Source organism: Artemia sp. Qi Xiang Cuo, chromosome 5 (genome assembly GCF_049724085.1).
Source record: "Artemia sp. Qi Xiang Cuo chromosome 5, ASM4972408v1, whole genome shotgun sequence".
Lineage (NCBI taxonomy): Eukaryota > Metazoa > Arthropoda > Branchiopoda > Anostraca > Artemiidae > Artemia > Artemia sp. Qi Xiang Cuo.
Window position 1 is genome coordinate 68,871,441 of NC_142798.1, and position 19,102 is coordinate 68,890,542.

Here is a 19,102-nt window from a genome sequence, read left to right on the forward strand (position 1 = left end):
GTCGTTATCATTAAAATAGTAACGACAATTTTGCTGTGTTATAAACTGTACTGAAACTTCCTACACTATACTCCTTTTATTAATATTCCCTCTAATCAGAAGGGTCACCTGCTATTTTAATATCGCTATTAAAATTACTTTTTTTACCGACTGAGATTAATCTTCTTTCACTTATTTTTGTCATAGTGGGACTAAATAGACCTGCTCGTCACTGCTCTGAAATCCCCCTTTTTTGCTGATACAAATTTTAACCTGGACATTAATATTGAATTACAACCATTCTCAATAGGCATAAGCGTGGTTTTAATAGTAATGCTGTTTTACGAAAAACGGGGCAGATAGAACATTTAAGTAATGACTTAAGAACATAATTTGACCCAGGAAGGCCAATTCCATTGTTCGGTTAATCCTAGTAACTGTGTTTGAACATTTAACACTATTGCGAAACGTAATGGTCACTAGCGCGACAAATTGTGCCCCCCCCCCCGAAGTAGGGCCAGATATAGCCTAATGGTATATACAATACTTAGCTGATTCACGTGGGTTGCATTATCTTTTCTACTTAGTGGCTGCTTTATAATGCTCTATAATGCCAATTAAGGGGGAAAAAAAATGCAAAAACAAAACCAGTGAATTTTATATATATCTGGCCCAATTGAGGGGGGGGGAGGTTGGGATGCAATTGCTACGATACAAACCACTATATTTTTTCAACAATATTGAATAGAGAATGACTGGTACTATTCTTTTGTTCTTAAGTTGTTTCTTAGACTACTTTGCCTTTCTGTTTATAAATAAATCAAAATTAAAATATAAAAAAATGGGTGTAATGTTTCAAATAATACAGTGAAAAATATCAAAAAAGCTTTTTTCTACTAGTAATATTAAAATTCTGAATATTTCGGTTCTCCTAGATTATGCTTATGATTTGAGCAAACTAGATGAAAATGTTTGTAAAATGAATGATTTTTTGGAGGTTTGAGAATTCAGGGTGCAGGAAAAGATTTGAAATTTAATGTTAAGAATACTAAGTCGCTAAGACTGGGAATAAGTGAAGGTGAAGAGGGATGCTGGGTAACGAGAAGATATCGAACAATTGACAGCTTTACTCACCTAGGTAATATTATAAGTGAAGACGGTGGGTGCTTTGAAGATGTTGAAAGTAGAGACATGGTGTAAGTTTTTTTTTCACAGTTGAAAAAAGTTTAGAAGAATAGGTAGATAAGCCTTCGAGCCAAGATTAGAATATTGGAAGGTACAATGATGAAAATGGTAAAGTATGGTTCTGAAGCGTTGGTACTGCAAAAGATGGAGGGGGGTTGATGCATGTTTCCAGAAGAATTATCTACGGACTGCTTTGGGTACCCGTCTGACTGATCCTATATCAAATAGTGGTCCAATCCCGCTTTCTGGGGCTAAAATCAAAGAAAGGTTGAGAGTGCTAGGACACGCTCTGCGGACGAAGGATGTCAGATCACCGAAGATCGTGCCTGTCAGTCGACCATCAAGGGCCTAACGCAAGGCAGGTCATCCCAAATGAGGTGGGAAGAAGTCGTAAGGAAAGATTTAAGGGAATCTTTCCTGGAGCTTCTTGGGAGGGTTTAAAAAGGAATACTTTGAAAAGATTTGGATGGAGAAGAAGCGTTCGTAGCTGGTTTTGCCTCAGGTGGTTTATTACTGTAGTGAATTGGTAGTATTAGTAATAGTAGTATCAGATGGTATGTGTTCTTCACAATAGCTATGATTACTACCAAATCATAGAACTATCTTTCACTAATTGAACGGTGCACATAGTTCGCTATTTAAAACAAAGGTTAACGCCTTTTTCATAACAGAATAAAATTTAAGATAAATTAGGAATGGTGGTTCCAAAATTTTAGGTGAAGATTGTAATTTATAGTAAGTGTATTGCTTACTTACAGCGGATATATGTACACGCCATCTAGCTCTAACGATTCTAGATATCACTGGCGTATGCAAAAAGGAAAAAATGATTCTAAGAGTTTGACTGAAAAAAGTGATTTCGCATTGGCTGAGTAGAAATATCACGCTAGTTTACTTAAAGTACATTAGAATATAAACTTGATTGTGGCTGGTAGAATATTTTTAGCTGAACAATCATAGACAAGTTTTAGCTTTTATGTTACTTACATTACATTTTAAAATGGCGATGTGAAACAGCTAATAAGCTTTAAGCGAAGGTCATCACCTTAACCTAAGAATAACAATCCCGAATCTGTCTAAAGTCTAACTTTTTTTGAAACCGAAAGAACTAAAAAACAGAAAATCAAACAAAAATATCTTGTTTCAAGATAATTAACCCATTTTGTGGTAAAACTACCAGGTCTCTCCGATTACTGGGATTAACTCTAATGATCTAACTCTAATGGTCGCAAATCTAGGTCGCAAAAAAAGACAAAAATTACTGCCTGGGCTTGGCAAACACAGACAGAGAACGGAATAGTTTTTATTCCCGTTCACTGCCCGTGTCAATTTTTGGAACATGACACTTTTTATACGAAATTGACCCTATTTTGCCACCCAAAGTGGCACCAAAAACCAGCACAAAAAAACAGAATTTGATAGTATGGAAGACGAGTGTTGTTTTTCTTTCTTCTTTTTTTTTTTGTTGGGCCAAACCAACTTAAAAATTTATTTTACTAACTAATAGCCTGGAATTACTACCTTATTTTCCTCTGGGACGCTAAATTACAGTGGAAATAAAATTCAGCTGAGTTATTTGTTATGTTAATCGTCTATACTTTCTATGCCAACATATATTTAGCCTACCTTGAAAATTTTCAAATAGTTCATGGGAAAAAACTATAAGCAAGGAGCAACACAGCTCAATAGTAACTGAAACTCTAAAAACAGAATTTGATATCAATAGATATTCAAAAGTCACATTGAGTATCTCAAATATGTTCGCAAGTGCGGCGGCCTCATCCCAGGGGCGGATCCAGGATTTTTTTAGGGGGGGGGGGGCAAAATAGTTTGATCCGATAAAAAAAAATTAAGGGGGCGGCGCAAAATAGGTTGATCCGATAAACTTGCGGTAGGAGCAAGTTTAATTAACGCAAACTTGAGTTAATTAAGTAAATTACACTATTTTAGACTACTCTAGGGAGGCGGAGGGGGCGCCCTCGCCCCCTCCCCCCTGGTTCTGCCACTGCCTCATCCTCTCTCTAAAAAAATGGAAATATTGTTTTTTATAGTTTTAATTTAATTCGCCTCTTTTTCTCTTATTTTACTGATCTATGGTTTACTGTATGTCGATGTGGTGCAAAGGCATTGGCACAATTTTTTGATTTCTTATGTTCCAGTGTCAAACTTGCTGGATCCCTTATGTGTGTTTTTGCAGTATGCCCACCTCTTGAATTTTATGTTAACAATAACAATTATGATAGTACAATATATAAACAATAGCAAAACAATAGATGCAGCATAACAAAGACAATATATTAACAATTAATAATAATAGTACTTGCAATAATATGCTTAGAAGGCTCGGTTGTAGGCTCAATTGTATAAATTTTTTTTTTTACTGAGGGTGAACTCAATCGGATAAAGAGAGTTTGAAACAAGATAATATGCGAATAAAGGCGAAAAAGTTTACATTAAATGCACAAAAGTCAGGCTGCATTAATTTTATAGCCTACTGTTTTTAAACCTCCTACCATAGCCTACTACTTCCTATTTTCAAACTTTTAAGTCTGAAAATTTCTTTTCTCTTTTATTCTTAACAAAACCTTATTGTTTTTCAGGAGTCGATTGTTAACGCCAGGTCGTCGTCCGCCACAACATTAGCAGGTAGGCCTTTTTTAATTATCATTTTAAAAAGAAAAACTTATCATTCACTTTTTCAAATTCAATCAATAGAATGAGTAAACTTACCCAGAGAAGTAGATTTGGATACCAACCTCCTTAAAAAAAGATATCACCGAGGTCATTTTCTTTGTTCTAAAACAACAGAGGAAAGTATATTCTCTGTGCCACTATTGTAGGCTCAGCCCTCGTGTCTCATTAGTAAATTTTTGAGATAGGGTCCTGAAACGTCAGTCTTTTTTTCATCATTATAATACCAAGAATTAATTTGATATGTTTTTGTTTATTTTACTGAAAACTTAAACAATACTTTAAGCTTCTTGTTTTCTTAATTTCAAGTTGTTTGCTTATCTATAGAAGCATGTAGTTAGCAATTTCATGCAGCTAAAGATCGGTGATGAACCCAAAATGGGTGGAGGGGTGGACTCTCCTCGATTTGGTGCAGTTTATTCCGTTTTCAGTTAGATTGATACAAATATGTCGAGCGAAAAAACATTTAACAGCACCCCCATACCTTGAATCCCCCACTGCAATAGATGGTGTCAACCCTGATAGCGCTTTTCAGGTCCCCAAAGATCATAAAAAAACATGACAAACTGTAAATGCTTAGCCCTACTGCCTTATGATAGCTGTATCGGGATAGTTATAACAATATATAACACTGAAGTAAAAAAAAAAAAAAACGCTAGGGTCAAATTTATAATGGTAATAATTTGAATTAAAAAAGAAAGATAAAAGCATAAAGTAGGTAGCGCCACATGATTGATAGCCGGTAATTGTTGTATAGTATTAAAGTTTATTTGAGAGTCGTTAGGTTGCCTTAGCATGTTTTCAGTGAAGAAGTATAAAGTGAATATCATTAACCAAATGTCAAGAAGACGTTAATTGAATCGGAGGTTGTTTTTTTTTGCTTGAGATGTACGTCTCTAATATCCGCTATAGATGTATAAAAAATTTTAGTTCCAAATTTTCAAGTTATTCTCTGGAGGTCGGCTGCGGTAAAACAAAATGTGGTAGTTTTACAGAAAGTTTTTATTGTACAGAAGAATAAAAAAAACCTGTAAAACGTGTTCTCCGACTGTTATCAAGAAAGAGTTTTCCGTAAAAGGAAGAATTCTCTTTGTCTTCCAGGTAAGACGTAGGCATTTTTAAAATCAAGAACTTCGATTCTAAGTTATTAAGTGCTATATATATATATATATATATATATATATATATATATATATATATATATATATATATATATATATATATTTGAATAGACTGCAGTATCAAAAGAAATTTAATTGCGTAAAGAGCAAAAAAAAACTGGCAATTGTAAAAGTATTTGCATATATTTTAACAAGGGATTACGAGTTTACGACAATTCAAAAACCTTAAAAAATAAGACCAAAAGTTTGAAGCTTAGTAGAAACCATTGTTAGAAATCGGACTTGCTGTAATAATTAAATATCAAGGAGGCACACTTGTGCCTCTATAAAGAGGCGACCCACCACAATGTTAAGTGATTTCCGGTCCTAGCGGTCGCAGAGAGACAGCGGTAATCGCATTTTTTAGCCTAAGCTCAAACTAAGAAACGTGCAAAATTTCACCCCCCTCCGACTTTATCTTCATGGGTGAAAGTGGGCCGGAAGTTTCGTCCCTCCGACCACAGCCCCCCTTTAACGTTGTCCGATTGGGTTGAAATTTAGAGGTTAAGCTTTCCTAGGGCCCGGAACCTTATCTTCGAAATTTCAGCTCAATCCGATCACTCCTTCCCTGTTTTCCAAAAACCAAATATAGCCACTTAAAGTTCAAATTTTTTTTTTTTTTATCCACGCCTACAGGCCACAGTTGGCAACTGATCCGGGTGAATGAGGACTCATTCGAAGCAGAATTCGACCTGTTAGGGTCTTTTGATATTTTCAGACCGAAAAATTATCCCCCGAATTTACATTTACGAAAAACCTCGTTTTCCCATAAGAGCCCATGTTAATTTTTCCCACCACAGCCTCCCTTTAAAGTTGTCTGATCGGGCTGAAATTTAGGGGATAAGCTTTCCTGGGGCCTGGGAGCTTATCCTAGAAATTTCAGCTCAATCTGATTAATCTGTTTTCCAAAAACCAAATATCAAGTTTTGTGGGGATTTGCTTGCGTCAAAAATAGATTCTACTTGCTAAAAAACAATTACAAGTGTGTCTCTTTAGTACAGCGGTTGATACTCCTGACTGTCAGGCGGAAGACCCGGGTTTGATTCCCCGGCAGAGGAAATTTTTTATATACTGAATTTAAAGTTTAAAAAAGAAACTCAGTTTATTTTTTAAATTATTTGAACAAAATTACGTTTTCTAAAGAGTTAAAGAGGCTGAGTTACAAGGTCGACCCTTAAAGCACCCAGTCGAGAAAGACAAGAATAATACACAATCAGCTAACACTTAGTCAAGCAATAATAAGTAATAAACTGTACAAAAATGTGCAGAAACTATTTGAAAAAAACTACGTTTTCTAAAGAGTTAAAGAGGCTGAGTCACAAATTCGAACCTTAAAACGTACAGGGAGTAGAAGGTATAGTTGAGGGGCTTCCACCCCCAAAACCCCGCAATTTCGCAGCCTTTGAATAAAAAAAAAATTTTTTTTAACTGAAAGTAAGGAGCGATATTAAAACTTAAAACGAACAGAAATTATTCCGTATATGAAAGGGGCTGTGCCCTCCTCAACGCCTCGCTCTTTACGCTAAAGTTTTTATTGTTTAAAAAAAGAGTTGTGAGAAAGTCAAAATTTAGCGTAAAGAGCGAGGCGTTGAGGAGGGCACAGCCCCTTTCATATACGGAATAATTTCTGTTCGTTTTAAGTTTTAATGTCGCTGCTTACTTTCAGTTTAAAATTTTTTTTTTATTTAAAGGTTGCGAAAGTGGGGGGTTTGGGGGGCGGCAGCCCCCCAACTGAACCTTCTAATCCCTGTACGTTTTGAGGTTCGAACTTGTGACTCAGCCTCTTTAACTCTTTAGAAAACGTAGTTTTTTTCAAATAATTTTTTTGGAATAGAATGCAGTATGAAAAGACATTAAATTGCCCAAAGAACAAAAAACTGGTAATTGCAAAAATATTTATATTTATTTTAACAAGGTATTAAAACAATTCCAAAACCTTAAAAAAGAAAACCAAAAGTTTGAAGCTTAGTAGAAATCTTTGTTAGAAATCGGACTTGCTGTAATAATCAAATATCTTTGAAACGACGGCAGTATGAAAAGACATTAGATTGCAGAAAGAGCAAAAACCGGGCAATGAAAAGACATAATTGCAAAAATATTTGTATATTTTTAAAGAGGGATTACACAATTCAAAAACCTTAAAAAAGAAAACCAAAAGTTTGAAACTTAGTAGATATCGTTTTTAGAAATCGGACTTGCTTTAATAATCAAATATCTTTGAAAAGACTAGTATGAAAAGACAGAAAATTGTCTCAAATTGTCTGCGGCTAGAAGACAAGCGTTAATGAGAATCCATATGTAGAAGCCTGCCGTGTGCCGAGTGCCTGGGCCTGGCGGCGAAGCCGATGGGCTCTCATATATATAACTTAGAAAACAAAACTTGGACTAGATTTGGACGGAACCAATTGATCGATAGGGCTATAAATTTTGTTTTAACCAATCATGTCACATATCGGTTTCTGAACAACCGTAGCCGAAATTTGAAATTAAGTTTATGAATTTCGAGTTGATAAAATCAACCATTGAGGGAGGAGAGAATGCCTCTTAACCCTTGACAGGCCACTATAGGAACGAATACCAGGAAAAATCTCCAACGCTTCCCATGTAATCTCCAGGTCAGACTATTGACGAAAAAAATTTTTTTTGCATGATTTATTTAAAATTGTCAATTTTAGACCATGTTGTAAAAATGCGACTTTAGCCTCTCGAGTATATAAAAATGGGGCATTTTCACTTGGTGTGGAAGGCTTTAAAACAATTGTTTTCGGCAGTAAGGCACAGTGGAAGGTCACATTTTTCGCATTCAAAAGTGGTAGGCCTATATCCCGAATTGCACTCTTTGCAGTGGCTCTGCTTTTCAGTCTTTTTTGGCCAGTGATCAAGTCCATCGGCTTGAGCAGATATTGCCGGTCGGATTCGATTGCGACTTCGAATGGGGCTGGGACTTGCTTCGACATCTGAGGATGGTCTAGCACGTTTAGGTTGGGGCTTCACACACGCCGAGGCATACAACCCTGCAGTAACTTCAGACCTGAAGACTCTCAAGATCATCGGTTCGTCTATCCTTGAAGTCAGCGCTTTGACGTCTGACCTGAAAAGAAGCCAGCTATTGCAGACTGTTGTGTCAATAAGCCACCAGAAGATTCTCATACACCATTTTCGTGTCCGAAGATGACTTCGGCACATCTCCGCCAGCATGTCTGCTAAATCTACGCCACCCATATGACGGTTGTACTCATAAGCAATGGTTGGCCTTGAAACTTCAACCCTGGATTTATCCTTAACGTTCCAGCGTCTGAACGTATCCTGTGGCGTTATTCCTGCATACGTCGAAGCCAAGCAAACCGTGTTTTTATCTAACCATTTCACTACAATAACGCCAGAATGAATGTCAGTCCTTTAATCTGACGTTCCTCTCTCTCGTCTCTTCATTTCACCATCTGTGAGGAGCGGGCAGCCCTTCAGTCGCGCTTTGTTCAACGTACCAATACAAGGGAATCCTTTAATTATGAGCAAACTCATTAGTTTCAAGCTCGAAAACCAGTTGTCAAAGTAAATCTTGTTGTTCATTTTCTCTGGCAAGGTACTCATCAGACGTAAAACTATGTTGCCTCCAGCTCCAAGATCTGGCTCTATGTCATCTTCAAGAAGAGTGCCCTTCCGTTGGTAAACTTCAAAATCATATACAAAACCTGACACACCAGCTCTTGTGAACACTTTTATTCCCCATTTCGTCGGTTTTTTCGGTAGATATTGTCTCAATTTGCTTCGCCCCTTGAAAGAAATCATTTGCTCGTCAATTGAATGGTGTTTTTCGGGGCTGACTTCAAGAAACTTGGAACGGATATGACTCAGGACGGGTCGAATCTTGTATAGCTTGTCAAATCCATGTTCTCCAGGTTTCTTAGCTTTATTGTTGTCGTTGAAATGAAGAAAACGTTTGATCTTGTAAAACCTTTGTCGGCCCATCTTGTCGGCAATTTGAGGGTATCTGGTTGCTGCTTCCCAGTGCATTCGAGAATAGGGAACTTTTATCACTCCCAATAATAGAATAATGCTCATGAAAACTTTTAGCTCTTTGGCAGTGAGGCAGAGGTTGCATCCCTCAGTTTGAATTGCAAAGACGTTACTTTGTTCAACTATCAGCTCAAGAAGTTCATCGTCAAAGAGTTTTTGGAAGTATTTCAGTGGAGTCTCCAAGATGCCTGGAACTTGGCGAAGCTCTCCTTTCCAAGACATATCAACTTTTTCTATCTCTGCTTTTCTCCAGCCGAATTTTTCTTGGACTTTAGATTTCTTCTTTGATTTTTCCAGTACTTGCTGTTACCGGTTGCTGTTGCTGACTGGAGGGTGGAGTTTCCCCCGAGTCATCGTCACTGGGTTCAGTGTTAGCCTCCACGTCATTCTGTTCCAAGAAGAAGTGGAGATTGTCCAGTAGAGGCAACAAGTCTGCATCAGGATCATCGATAAGATCTTCTGGAGACATGAAGTCTGGATCATCGTCCTCATCATCGTCGGTCCGACAACATGTCTTCTCGAATGTCAAAAATATACTTGACCGCCTCTTCTGCGTCAATTCGGTGATTTTGAGCTCGTTTTCATAGTCTGTCGTAAGATTTTGCCATCTAAAAAGAAAGCAAAAATTAGTTATTCGTTTCACAATTTTGAGCCACGATCTTCCGATGTTGTATTTTTACAACAGGAGGAAGTTTATCTTGCTACTGATCCAAATTCTTGCACATTTCGTGAATTTCAACTACAGTAATTCTAAGCGGTATATATTTCATATACAAATGACATGCAAGGACTCTCCCACCTTTTTGTTTTGTTTCCAGTTTCTAGCTTAGAAATTGCCTACTTTTTCATTCGTTTTTCTTATCCCTTGGTTTGGCGACTCACTGTTTAGGCATGTCACACAGCAGCTCCCCAAAGGTGTTGATAAAAGCAGTACTTTTTGACAGCAAGATGGCAGTCCAAGCTCGAAAAATACAGTGTTGTTTTTTTACAACAATTGGCTCTATAGGGTTAATTGGAACTGTCGCGCAGTCAAATGTTGGGAGAAAGTATTGTTTTAAGTTACTGGTATTTTATCAATATTTGGATTTTCAATTTTTATATGTATTTGCAAAAGCTCAATTTTTGTAATTTTGGTCCAAATTTCCAAGTAGACCAAGATTTGTACCCACGATACAATTTTCGGACTGAATTATGAAAATATTGCCATCACTTGACAGTAAGCCAGGGAATTTTTTGCTATTTAGGGCCTTGAAGGATCAAACTTGAAGTTTGGAAACAAAGATATCTTGTGGCTTAAGTAATAATTTTGCTGGAATAAGAATCACTTAGAATCATTGAAGTTCCAAATTAATAAAAATTCATTAGATCAGTAAAAGGGAAATCACAATAATAGAATCAATTGGTCAATAGAAATTTGATCAATAGAATGAATAGACCAAATTGACAAAAATCAAATTAATAGAGAAATAAGAATCACTGTAGTTCCAAACTAAAACTGGAACCCTTATAATTTTTGTAGTTGTAAAGTAGTGTCATCTGAAAAAGTAAAGAACGTGCGTAATTTCTAGGTAGCGCTATATTTCACAGGAAATTATTTCGCATATCTACATTTGTTTGATTACATAAATAAATAGCAGTCCATAAGACTCGGGCGAATCTTGCTTCAAGAAAACTTGCTGCCATCTAGCGTCGTGTAGTTAAACGAGTTGATAATTTTAGAGTTTAGTATTTTAGATAATTTTAATTTAATTTTAATAAATAGTTGATAATTTTAGAGTTGATACAGCAAATTAATATTTGTTTACGACACTCTTATTTTCTATTCTAGTCAGTAAAAATATCGAGAATCAGAATTTCGATACCATGGATCTACAGCCTAAGAATTTTACTAATGACTTTGTTCATACACAGTGTTTCTTAGAAACTAAAGTGTTCCCTAAATGAGAAATACGGGGGTCTTGAGCCCCGCCCTTCCCGGTGTCCCTCCAAAATCCTAAATTTTCTTTGAATTTCTGGGCTCTTCTTTTTCAAATTACCAAATTAAGTTTTTCTTATTATAGCTCCCATCCAAAGAAACTTCTGCTAAGTTTTTTTTTTAAGTTTGATAGTCACAATAGCATTATCTAAATTCTGTTAGATTTGATGCAGAAACATTTTACGTATTTTTTATATCAGAGTGAATGAAAAATAAATTTCGTTATAATTCCAATATGAAAAACTGCAACCTGCATAGATTTGTTTAGTGCTTGTAAGATAGTGTCATCTGAAATGCAGGTTACGTAAACATTATTTCTCTGGTGGCGCCATATGTCATAGGTATTTATCATGTATATTTAGATTTTGAACGGTTTGTATGCCCGGACAAATAACATGATACGGAACTAGAATGATTTTTGCCCAAAAAAAGAATACACTGCCATCTAGCCTAGGAAAGTATCACCTAAGTCCTCTTTACAATATCCTATTAGGCAGAACAATACAAATCCAAGTACTTTTGACTAATATCACTGACCTCTAAAATCTTAGCCCTTTGAATAAGGAATTAAAAAATCTTAGAATAGCAATATAAGATCAGAGAAGTAAGCTCTTACCAGAATAAGAGTCCTGTTGTTTTAGTTTCTGTCAAATTGTCAAACTGTCAAATTCATTTCGACTTTTAAACAAGTATGGAAACAAGTTTTCATTTACAAGTTTTCAAACAAATTTATTTTCACAAATCGTTCTCAGCATATCTATCTACATTATATTAAGTAGGAGTTACAAAAGTTTGATTTGGTATTTTTATTTTATGGTTCTTAATTTTAAAAACACGAGGCTTACAAAAACCATTTGTAAATATTATTACCAATATTTCAATGTTACTTCCAAAATTAAGATGTACACACAAGGGCATTTCCCTTAATCTTAAGGATTAAATATTAGGACACTTCTGGGTGTCAAGATAGGTAGACAGCGTGGCAGTTGTGCACAAATCGAACTGGATGCAAGGTTGTTGGCACAAGAAGCGCCGCCGAAGACAGGAAGTTGTTTATTCCAATAACATATAGCGCGCATCCTCTTGCCCTAATTGCCATCAGCTGTGGGGAGTGGCCTAGCAGGTATGGGTGCACACCCAGAATCAAAGTCGTTCCGAGGGTTGATGGTGCCTGGGGAAAAATTAATTACAGTGACAATTTCTCGAATCAAATATAAGTGAAATCAAACTGCAAAATTGGATCAAAGTGGGCAATTCCCCAGCCACGTTACCCCCAAGCCATGGTGCTCGGGGCAACTGCCCCGGATACACCCTCCCTAGGAACGGCTCTGCCCAGAATCTTAGGAGGAGGATTCTCCTGGAGGTTATGAACCCTGAAAAACGATCCCTATTTTTTCTGTGGATCCTTTAGACTTATTTTGGGATGAATTTGTTCTTTTTACCCTTCTGCGCGGTTTTATCGATGTTGCTTGAATTTAATTGTTTTCCATTATTACGTTTTTACTGGATTCGGTGGACTGCTGAAAAAAAATTTTAAAGAGAAGAAGACGAAAAAGCTAGAAACATGTTGAACAGAGAATCAGAGAAGATTTGAAAAAGATTTGAATTCTTTAATATAAGGAAATTTTTGCTAAATTGAGTAAATAAAGTAACACAATTTTATGAACTCTTAGAGGATCTGGAATTCTAAAACTTTATAGAGCAATTTAAGTAAACCATGATGTAATCAGTTCAGTTCGTTTATTGAACAATGAATTTACGGTAAAGTTCTACGAAATCATATTATTGAGTTAGGACTAAAGTGAATACATCATTCGATGCCTTTTTTTTATGTTGATTACGAATATAATAAGCATTTATATCGGAAATGAATTTCAGCCCCTCCCCCTATATAGGCTATACCGAACCGACCCTACCCCAGAATTGGCCTAATTAGGGGGGGGGGGGCTGAAATTAATTTCCGATAGAAATGCTTATTATATTCGTAATCAACATAAAAAAAGGCAACGAATGGTGTATTCACTTTAGTCCTAACTCAATAATATGATTTCGTAGAAATTTACCGAATTTACAACAAAAATAACTTCAACGTAATCTTCCTCCCCCCCCCCCCATAACGTCTTAAGTTGTCTGCAATGCATTGAAAATTATTCATAGGCTGAATTTATGGCACCCGATAATTAGTCCCAATGTGGCACTGTGTTAATAGAAAGGTTAATCTTTTGGCTTATGGATGTGCGAGAAGCTTGAAGTTAACTCATGTCATGAATGCTGTCATAAAAAAATTATTCAATGGCATTTCATTTAATGTTGTTTTTGACACAGTAGCTTGAACAGAAAATCACTTTCGCCGTTGTGGTATAAAAGAAGAAAAAGTATGTTACGCTTCGTGACCGACAATTCTTGTTCTTCCTTGATGTTTGATTTACGCATTTCCTTCCAAGTATGACCGGTTGCATGCGTTATTTCAGAAGATGATTTTAAGATGTGACAAAAAATTATACTGCAGAAAATAAAACTGACGAATAATAGTCAGGCAGTAAGGTTGTACCCTTACATGATTGCCAAGTGTTAAGGAAAACAGCTAAAAACCACACAAAATACATAAAGTAGCTAAAGTAGGCAGGCAAGGTCGTCATGGACAAACATAAATATCTAAAGAAACATAACAACCCGCAAGAATGAATATTCTATATAATAGAAGATGTAATTAATAAAATAAAATATTATTATACGCTGTAACAAATAAAATAACAAAACATTAGTTGGCTTAATGGGTTGATCAACCTGATGTTTCAAACATAGCTTGAAAATACCAAGGATGTGAAATATGATTGTTTGAATTGGTAAAGTTGAAACCATATATATCTTTAAAAAAAAATGACCGGGAAATCAGTTTTTAAGGAAAAAGACCACATTACATAGTTCTGTAGTTTTTAGTAGTACTGGGTTCCAGGGGCGGATCCAGAATTTTTTTAGGGGGGGGGGACAAAATAGGTTGATCTCGAAAAAAAATTAAGGGGGGGGGGGGCGCAAAATAGGTTGATCCGAAAAAAAATCTAAGGGGGGGACGCAAAATAGGTTGATCCGATAAACTTGCGTTAGGAGCAAGTGTAATTAACGCAAACTTGAGTTAATTAAGTAAATTGCACTACTTTAGACAACGCAAGGGGGGGGGCCTTAAACATACTGTTAATATTTGAATTTTTAGGGACGAAAGGCGTTATCAAACCGAACTAATTAGTTTTACTTATATATTTCCACGGCTCAACGTGGTAACATAAACGGAAATGTGATTATTCCCTAATAACTTCACAATTTTGAAACAACAAAATTCAAAATCTGCGAAAACCTTATAGACGACACGTTTGAAGTCACCAAAAAACTTAGAAATATACATGATTTATTGATACAAAGTTAAATTATCTATGAGTGTAATCCAGAGGCTAATTGTTATTAATTATTACCTTATTCGTAAATGACAGATAATTATAAACTTAATATTTTATGCAGGGTCGCATCCAGGATTTTTTTTTTCGGGGTGGGGGGGGGGGGTTTACAACACAAAGCTTTAAAAAACACGTCAAAAATTGTTTATATTCATTTTTGTTACATTTTTACGTATCGGACAAACATTTCGTGAGGGGGGGGGGGTTAACCCCACCCCTGGATACGACTTGCCTTTATCTGAGCATAATAAAAAAAACAATGCTAATATTCTCGCTCTTTCTGCACTTGCAATACCAAAAAAAAAATCTACCAAATTATTTATGATCTGGTGTTCTAGAACGCAAGTAGTAATTAAAAATTAATTATTGTTAACGATAATTGTCTGATTGAATTAACCCTAAGTAAATTAATACCACCAGAAAGGTAGGAAAATTTTGCATTGTTTTGGGCACACATCACAAACATCTTTCTTCGACTTCTTTCGACTAAAACACTTTCGGCGATCGATTGAGCTAGTCAAATATTTCGTGGTAACGAACTGTAAGTAAGGAGCGACCCGGCTCAATAGTAATCAAAACTCTAAAAAACGGTATTTTGATACTAGTTGTTACATCAAAAGAATCGGATTTTTATGCTCATTTCAAATATCTAAGTTTCATCAAGTTTAGTCTTACCCATAAAAAGTTACCAACCTGAAAAAATTTGCCTTATTTTCGAGAAAAGGGGGAAACACCCCCTAAAAGTGATAGAATCTTAATGAAAATTAGACCATCATATTTACAGAGTATCAGAAAACCCTACTGTAGAGGTTTCAAGCTCATATTAGCAAAAATGATCACGATTTTTGCCAGAAGAATGATCACGGATGCGTGTTTCTTTGTTTGTTTTTTCCTTTTTTTGTTTTTCTCAGGGGTGATCATATCGATCCAGCAGTCCGATAATATTGCAAGAGGACTCATTCGAACAGAAATTAAAAGTTCTAGTGCACTTTTCAAGTGACCAAAAAATTGGAGGGCAACTAGGCCCCCTCCCACGCTCATTTGTTTTCTCAAAGATCACCTGATCAAAATTTTGAGATAGCCATTTTTTTTTTAGCATAGTCGAAAACCTAATAAATATGTCTTTGAGGATGACTTAATCCCGCAGAGTCCCCGGGGGAAGGGCTACAATTTATGAACTTCGCCCATTGTTTACATATAGTGTTGGTTATTGGGAAGTATAAAGACGCATTAAGGAGGAATTTTTTCTGGTGGTGGAGGGTGGGGGGGGGTCGGAGGATTGGGTTATGTGGGAGGATCTTTCCATGGAGGATGTTTTTAGGGGGGAAGGGACATTTCTATGAAGGGGGCACCGGATTTCCCAGCATTATTTAAAAAACGATCAGATGTTTTTTTTAAACTGAGAGTAAGGAGCAACATTAAAACTTAAAACAAACAGAAATTATTACGTATATGAAGGGATTCGCCCCCTAGTCAATACCTCTCTCTTTACGCTAAAGTTTTTTTTTTAGTAATTTCAAAAAAGCAATCTATACCAATTAAACGGCCTTTGTAATTCAGGGGTCATTCTTAAAGAATTGGAACAAAATTCGAACTTTAGCATAAAGAGCAAGAGCGGATCCAGGATTTTTGTTCGGGGGGGGGGGGGGCTACCCGATTTTTTCCCGTGAACTTTGTGTAACATCCTGCGTAAGCTGATCAGAACCGTTTACCCACAAAATGCAATCGGATTTAGTGTGGAAGCATTTTTTTTTTTTTCTGGTAAGGTTTTGTCTTTACAAGTATTTTTTAAACTAATTTTCGACTCGGTCAAAAATTTCGGGGGGGGGGGTTCAAACCGGGTACCCCCTCCCCTGGATACGGCCTTGGTAAAGAGCGAGGTATTGACTAGGGGGCGAACCTCCTCATATACATAATAATTTCTGTTTGTTTTAAGTTTTAATGTTGCTCCTTACTTTCAGTTGAAAAAACATGTTTTTTTTATTTAATTTGAAGAAGGATTGTGTTTGAAGGATGCTGTGTTACACTTTTTTTTTTTTTGTGTGTGTCCTGGCAAAGATGCGATTTTATGGCAAGCTTACAGCTGTAGCTGCACTTAAAGCACTTATTTTATTAGAGTTATTAGGTTCAGATCTATCCATTCACCAAGCCAGAATTACCAAGCCAGATTTACCAAGTCAGACGTTTTCTTAGAGAATGGTATGAACCTGCTTAAAAATGGTAAAACCATGCTCTTTCCTCGCGTATTTTAAAATATGCAAATGAAATGACAATAAAAGAGAGTCAACAAACCATAATGTATATTATCTTATGAGTATCTTAGAAAAATTACCCCCCCCCCCCTCCAAAAAAAGTCGCCTTACCCCTTTTCTTCCTTAAAACTGCCCCTGATGGTTTTAACTCAATCCTCCAGCCATCTGGCAAACTTATTTACGACGAGAAAAGATTAACACTTCTCTTTTGATCGAACTTGAATTCTTCATCCCCATGCACGTATAACATAGTCTAATATCGATTTTTTTTTAACTTTTGCCTCAAAAGATTATATTTTATTGGTTGGGTTTGAAGCCATGAGCCTAAGATTGGAAGCATGGTGCTCTACCATCGAAGCCAGCCGTACTTGATATTTGTTTTTCACACCTGTCGTATTTAAATATATGCAGAAAATGGGTTTCTATAAACGGGCTTTTGTAAATGATTTATATATAGCGGATATGTAATTGTACACTATTGTCCATTAAATATTTTAGATTGTGCAAGTAATTATTTGAGAGTAAAATTCAATTTACTTATCATTATGCATAATGGTGCTAAGCTGAGGGGATATGCCCATACACATTGAAGTTATGTTAAATTGTGTATGGTAGTGTGCGGTACGTAAAGAATAACCTTTGTCAATAGAAGTCAAAACAGACCTACGAGTTCATGCAAGAAAAGTTTTTCTTGAACTTTTGTGATGGGACAAAAGAATATTTCGGCGTTCAGAGAATATTTCGGCGTTAAAAGTTCAAAAATGTTGCTATTTTGCTAAACTTCAGCGGACAGAGCGGGAGTTTAGGCATGAGCATTGCTGGAAATAGGCATTGAAAAGGGTAATACTTACAAAACTCATTACATTCTCTAGTATAAGGTTAAATTATGACAGGAGGTGCTGAATCCGCCCTTCTTAGCTGGCTATTTGCCAAAAAAAGTGTATTTTTCCTCTTGACATTAGCATAGCTTTCATAAGGCTACATTATTAAGTAAACTATATGTTAAACACTGGTTTGGAAAGTAATGGGAAAGATTCTAGCTTTATTATACAGATTCTAACTTTATTATTATATATATAACTTTATTATACAGCATTTCCTCTTGCTTTTATAACATTTAAGATAAAAATTAGCTATTGAAATTATTCCCTGTTTGTGGCAAAGTAATTGCAATAATTTAATGCCGAAAATGGAGAATTAATCACCATAAATAAGATAACTCCCGTATATATATATATATATATATATATATATATATATATATATATATATATATATATATATATATATATATATATATATATATATATATATATTTTTTTATATATATATATATATATATATATATATATATATATATATATATATATATATATATATATATATATATATATATATATATATATATATATATATATATATATATATATATATATATATATATATATATATATATATATATATATATATATGTATATATATATATATATATGTATGTATATATATATATATATATATATATATATATATATATATATATATATATATATATATATATATATATATATATATATATATATATATATATATATATATATATATATATATATATATATATATATATATATATATATATATATATATATCATAAAGTGAAACCTGAATTCTAAAAATGAAACAACGAAACATGGAATTCTGCAACAAGTCTATTTCGTAGCTTGCATCAAGAGGGCAATATATTTATTTAGATCCATTAGTTTAAGACATTTCCATTTACAGAACCGGGATTATTTATGATTGTGCTTTGATTTTTATTAGAGAATTATCTGAACTTGCTTAAAATAAATAATTTCATTTGCCTATTTTCGCATGTATTCACCGTATTTTTTATCTAAAATAAATACCAAATTTTTAAAATGTAATACGATAAATGGACAAAACTGGTTCTAGGACCAAGGCCGTATCCAGAGGAAGGGTTTCCCGGTTTGAACCCTTCCCTCTCCCTCTCCCAAATTTTTGTCCGACTTGTAAAAAAGCGACAAAAATGCATAATAGAATTTTGATTCGTTTTGTGATTCTTTTTATAAGCCCTCCACCCCCCGAACAAAATGCTGGACACACCCTTGATCTAAACTATCGAATAATATCAAAATTGTCTTCTCATGTTGTAACATTAAAATTGTATGACTGCAGAAAGATAGCATATAAAACTTGCAGAGCATAAAAAACCTTAAAAACATTCTTACATAAAATCAGAGTAACGTTACGACTTAAAAACGAACAAGTAGCCTATTAAGCTAAACAAGAGGTGTGCTGTTGCCCCTCTCCATCCTTCTGCTATTGGACATGTCTCATGTTGTATCGATCAAACAGTTCGTGGTAGCGAACTGTAGT

The 19,102-nt window shown here is 35.2% G+C and overlaps 1 protein-coding gene across 3 annotated transcripts in view; it reads left to right on the forward strand.

Moving 5' to 3' along the window:
• Window positions 1-19,102, forward strand: part of LOC148952434 (rho GTPase-activating protein 7-like) — a 238,533-nt gene that overhangs the window by 129,697 nt on the left and 89,734 nt on the right. For all 3 annotated transcript variants that reach the window (XM_089089878.1, XM_089089879.1, XM_089089880.1), the window contains one exon: window positions 3,765-3,810. In XM_089089878.1, coding sequence (XP_088946004.1) covers window positions 3,765-3,810 — 46 coding nt within the window. The remainder of the gene's footprint in view (window positions 1-3,764; window positions 3,811-19,102) is intronic.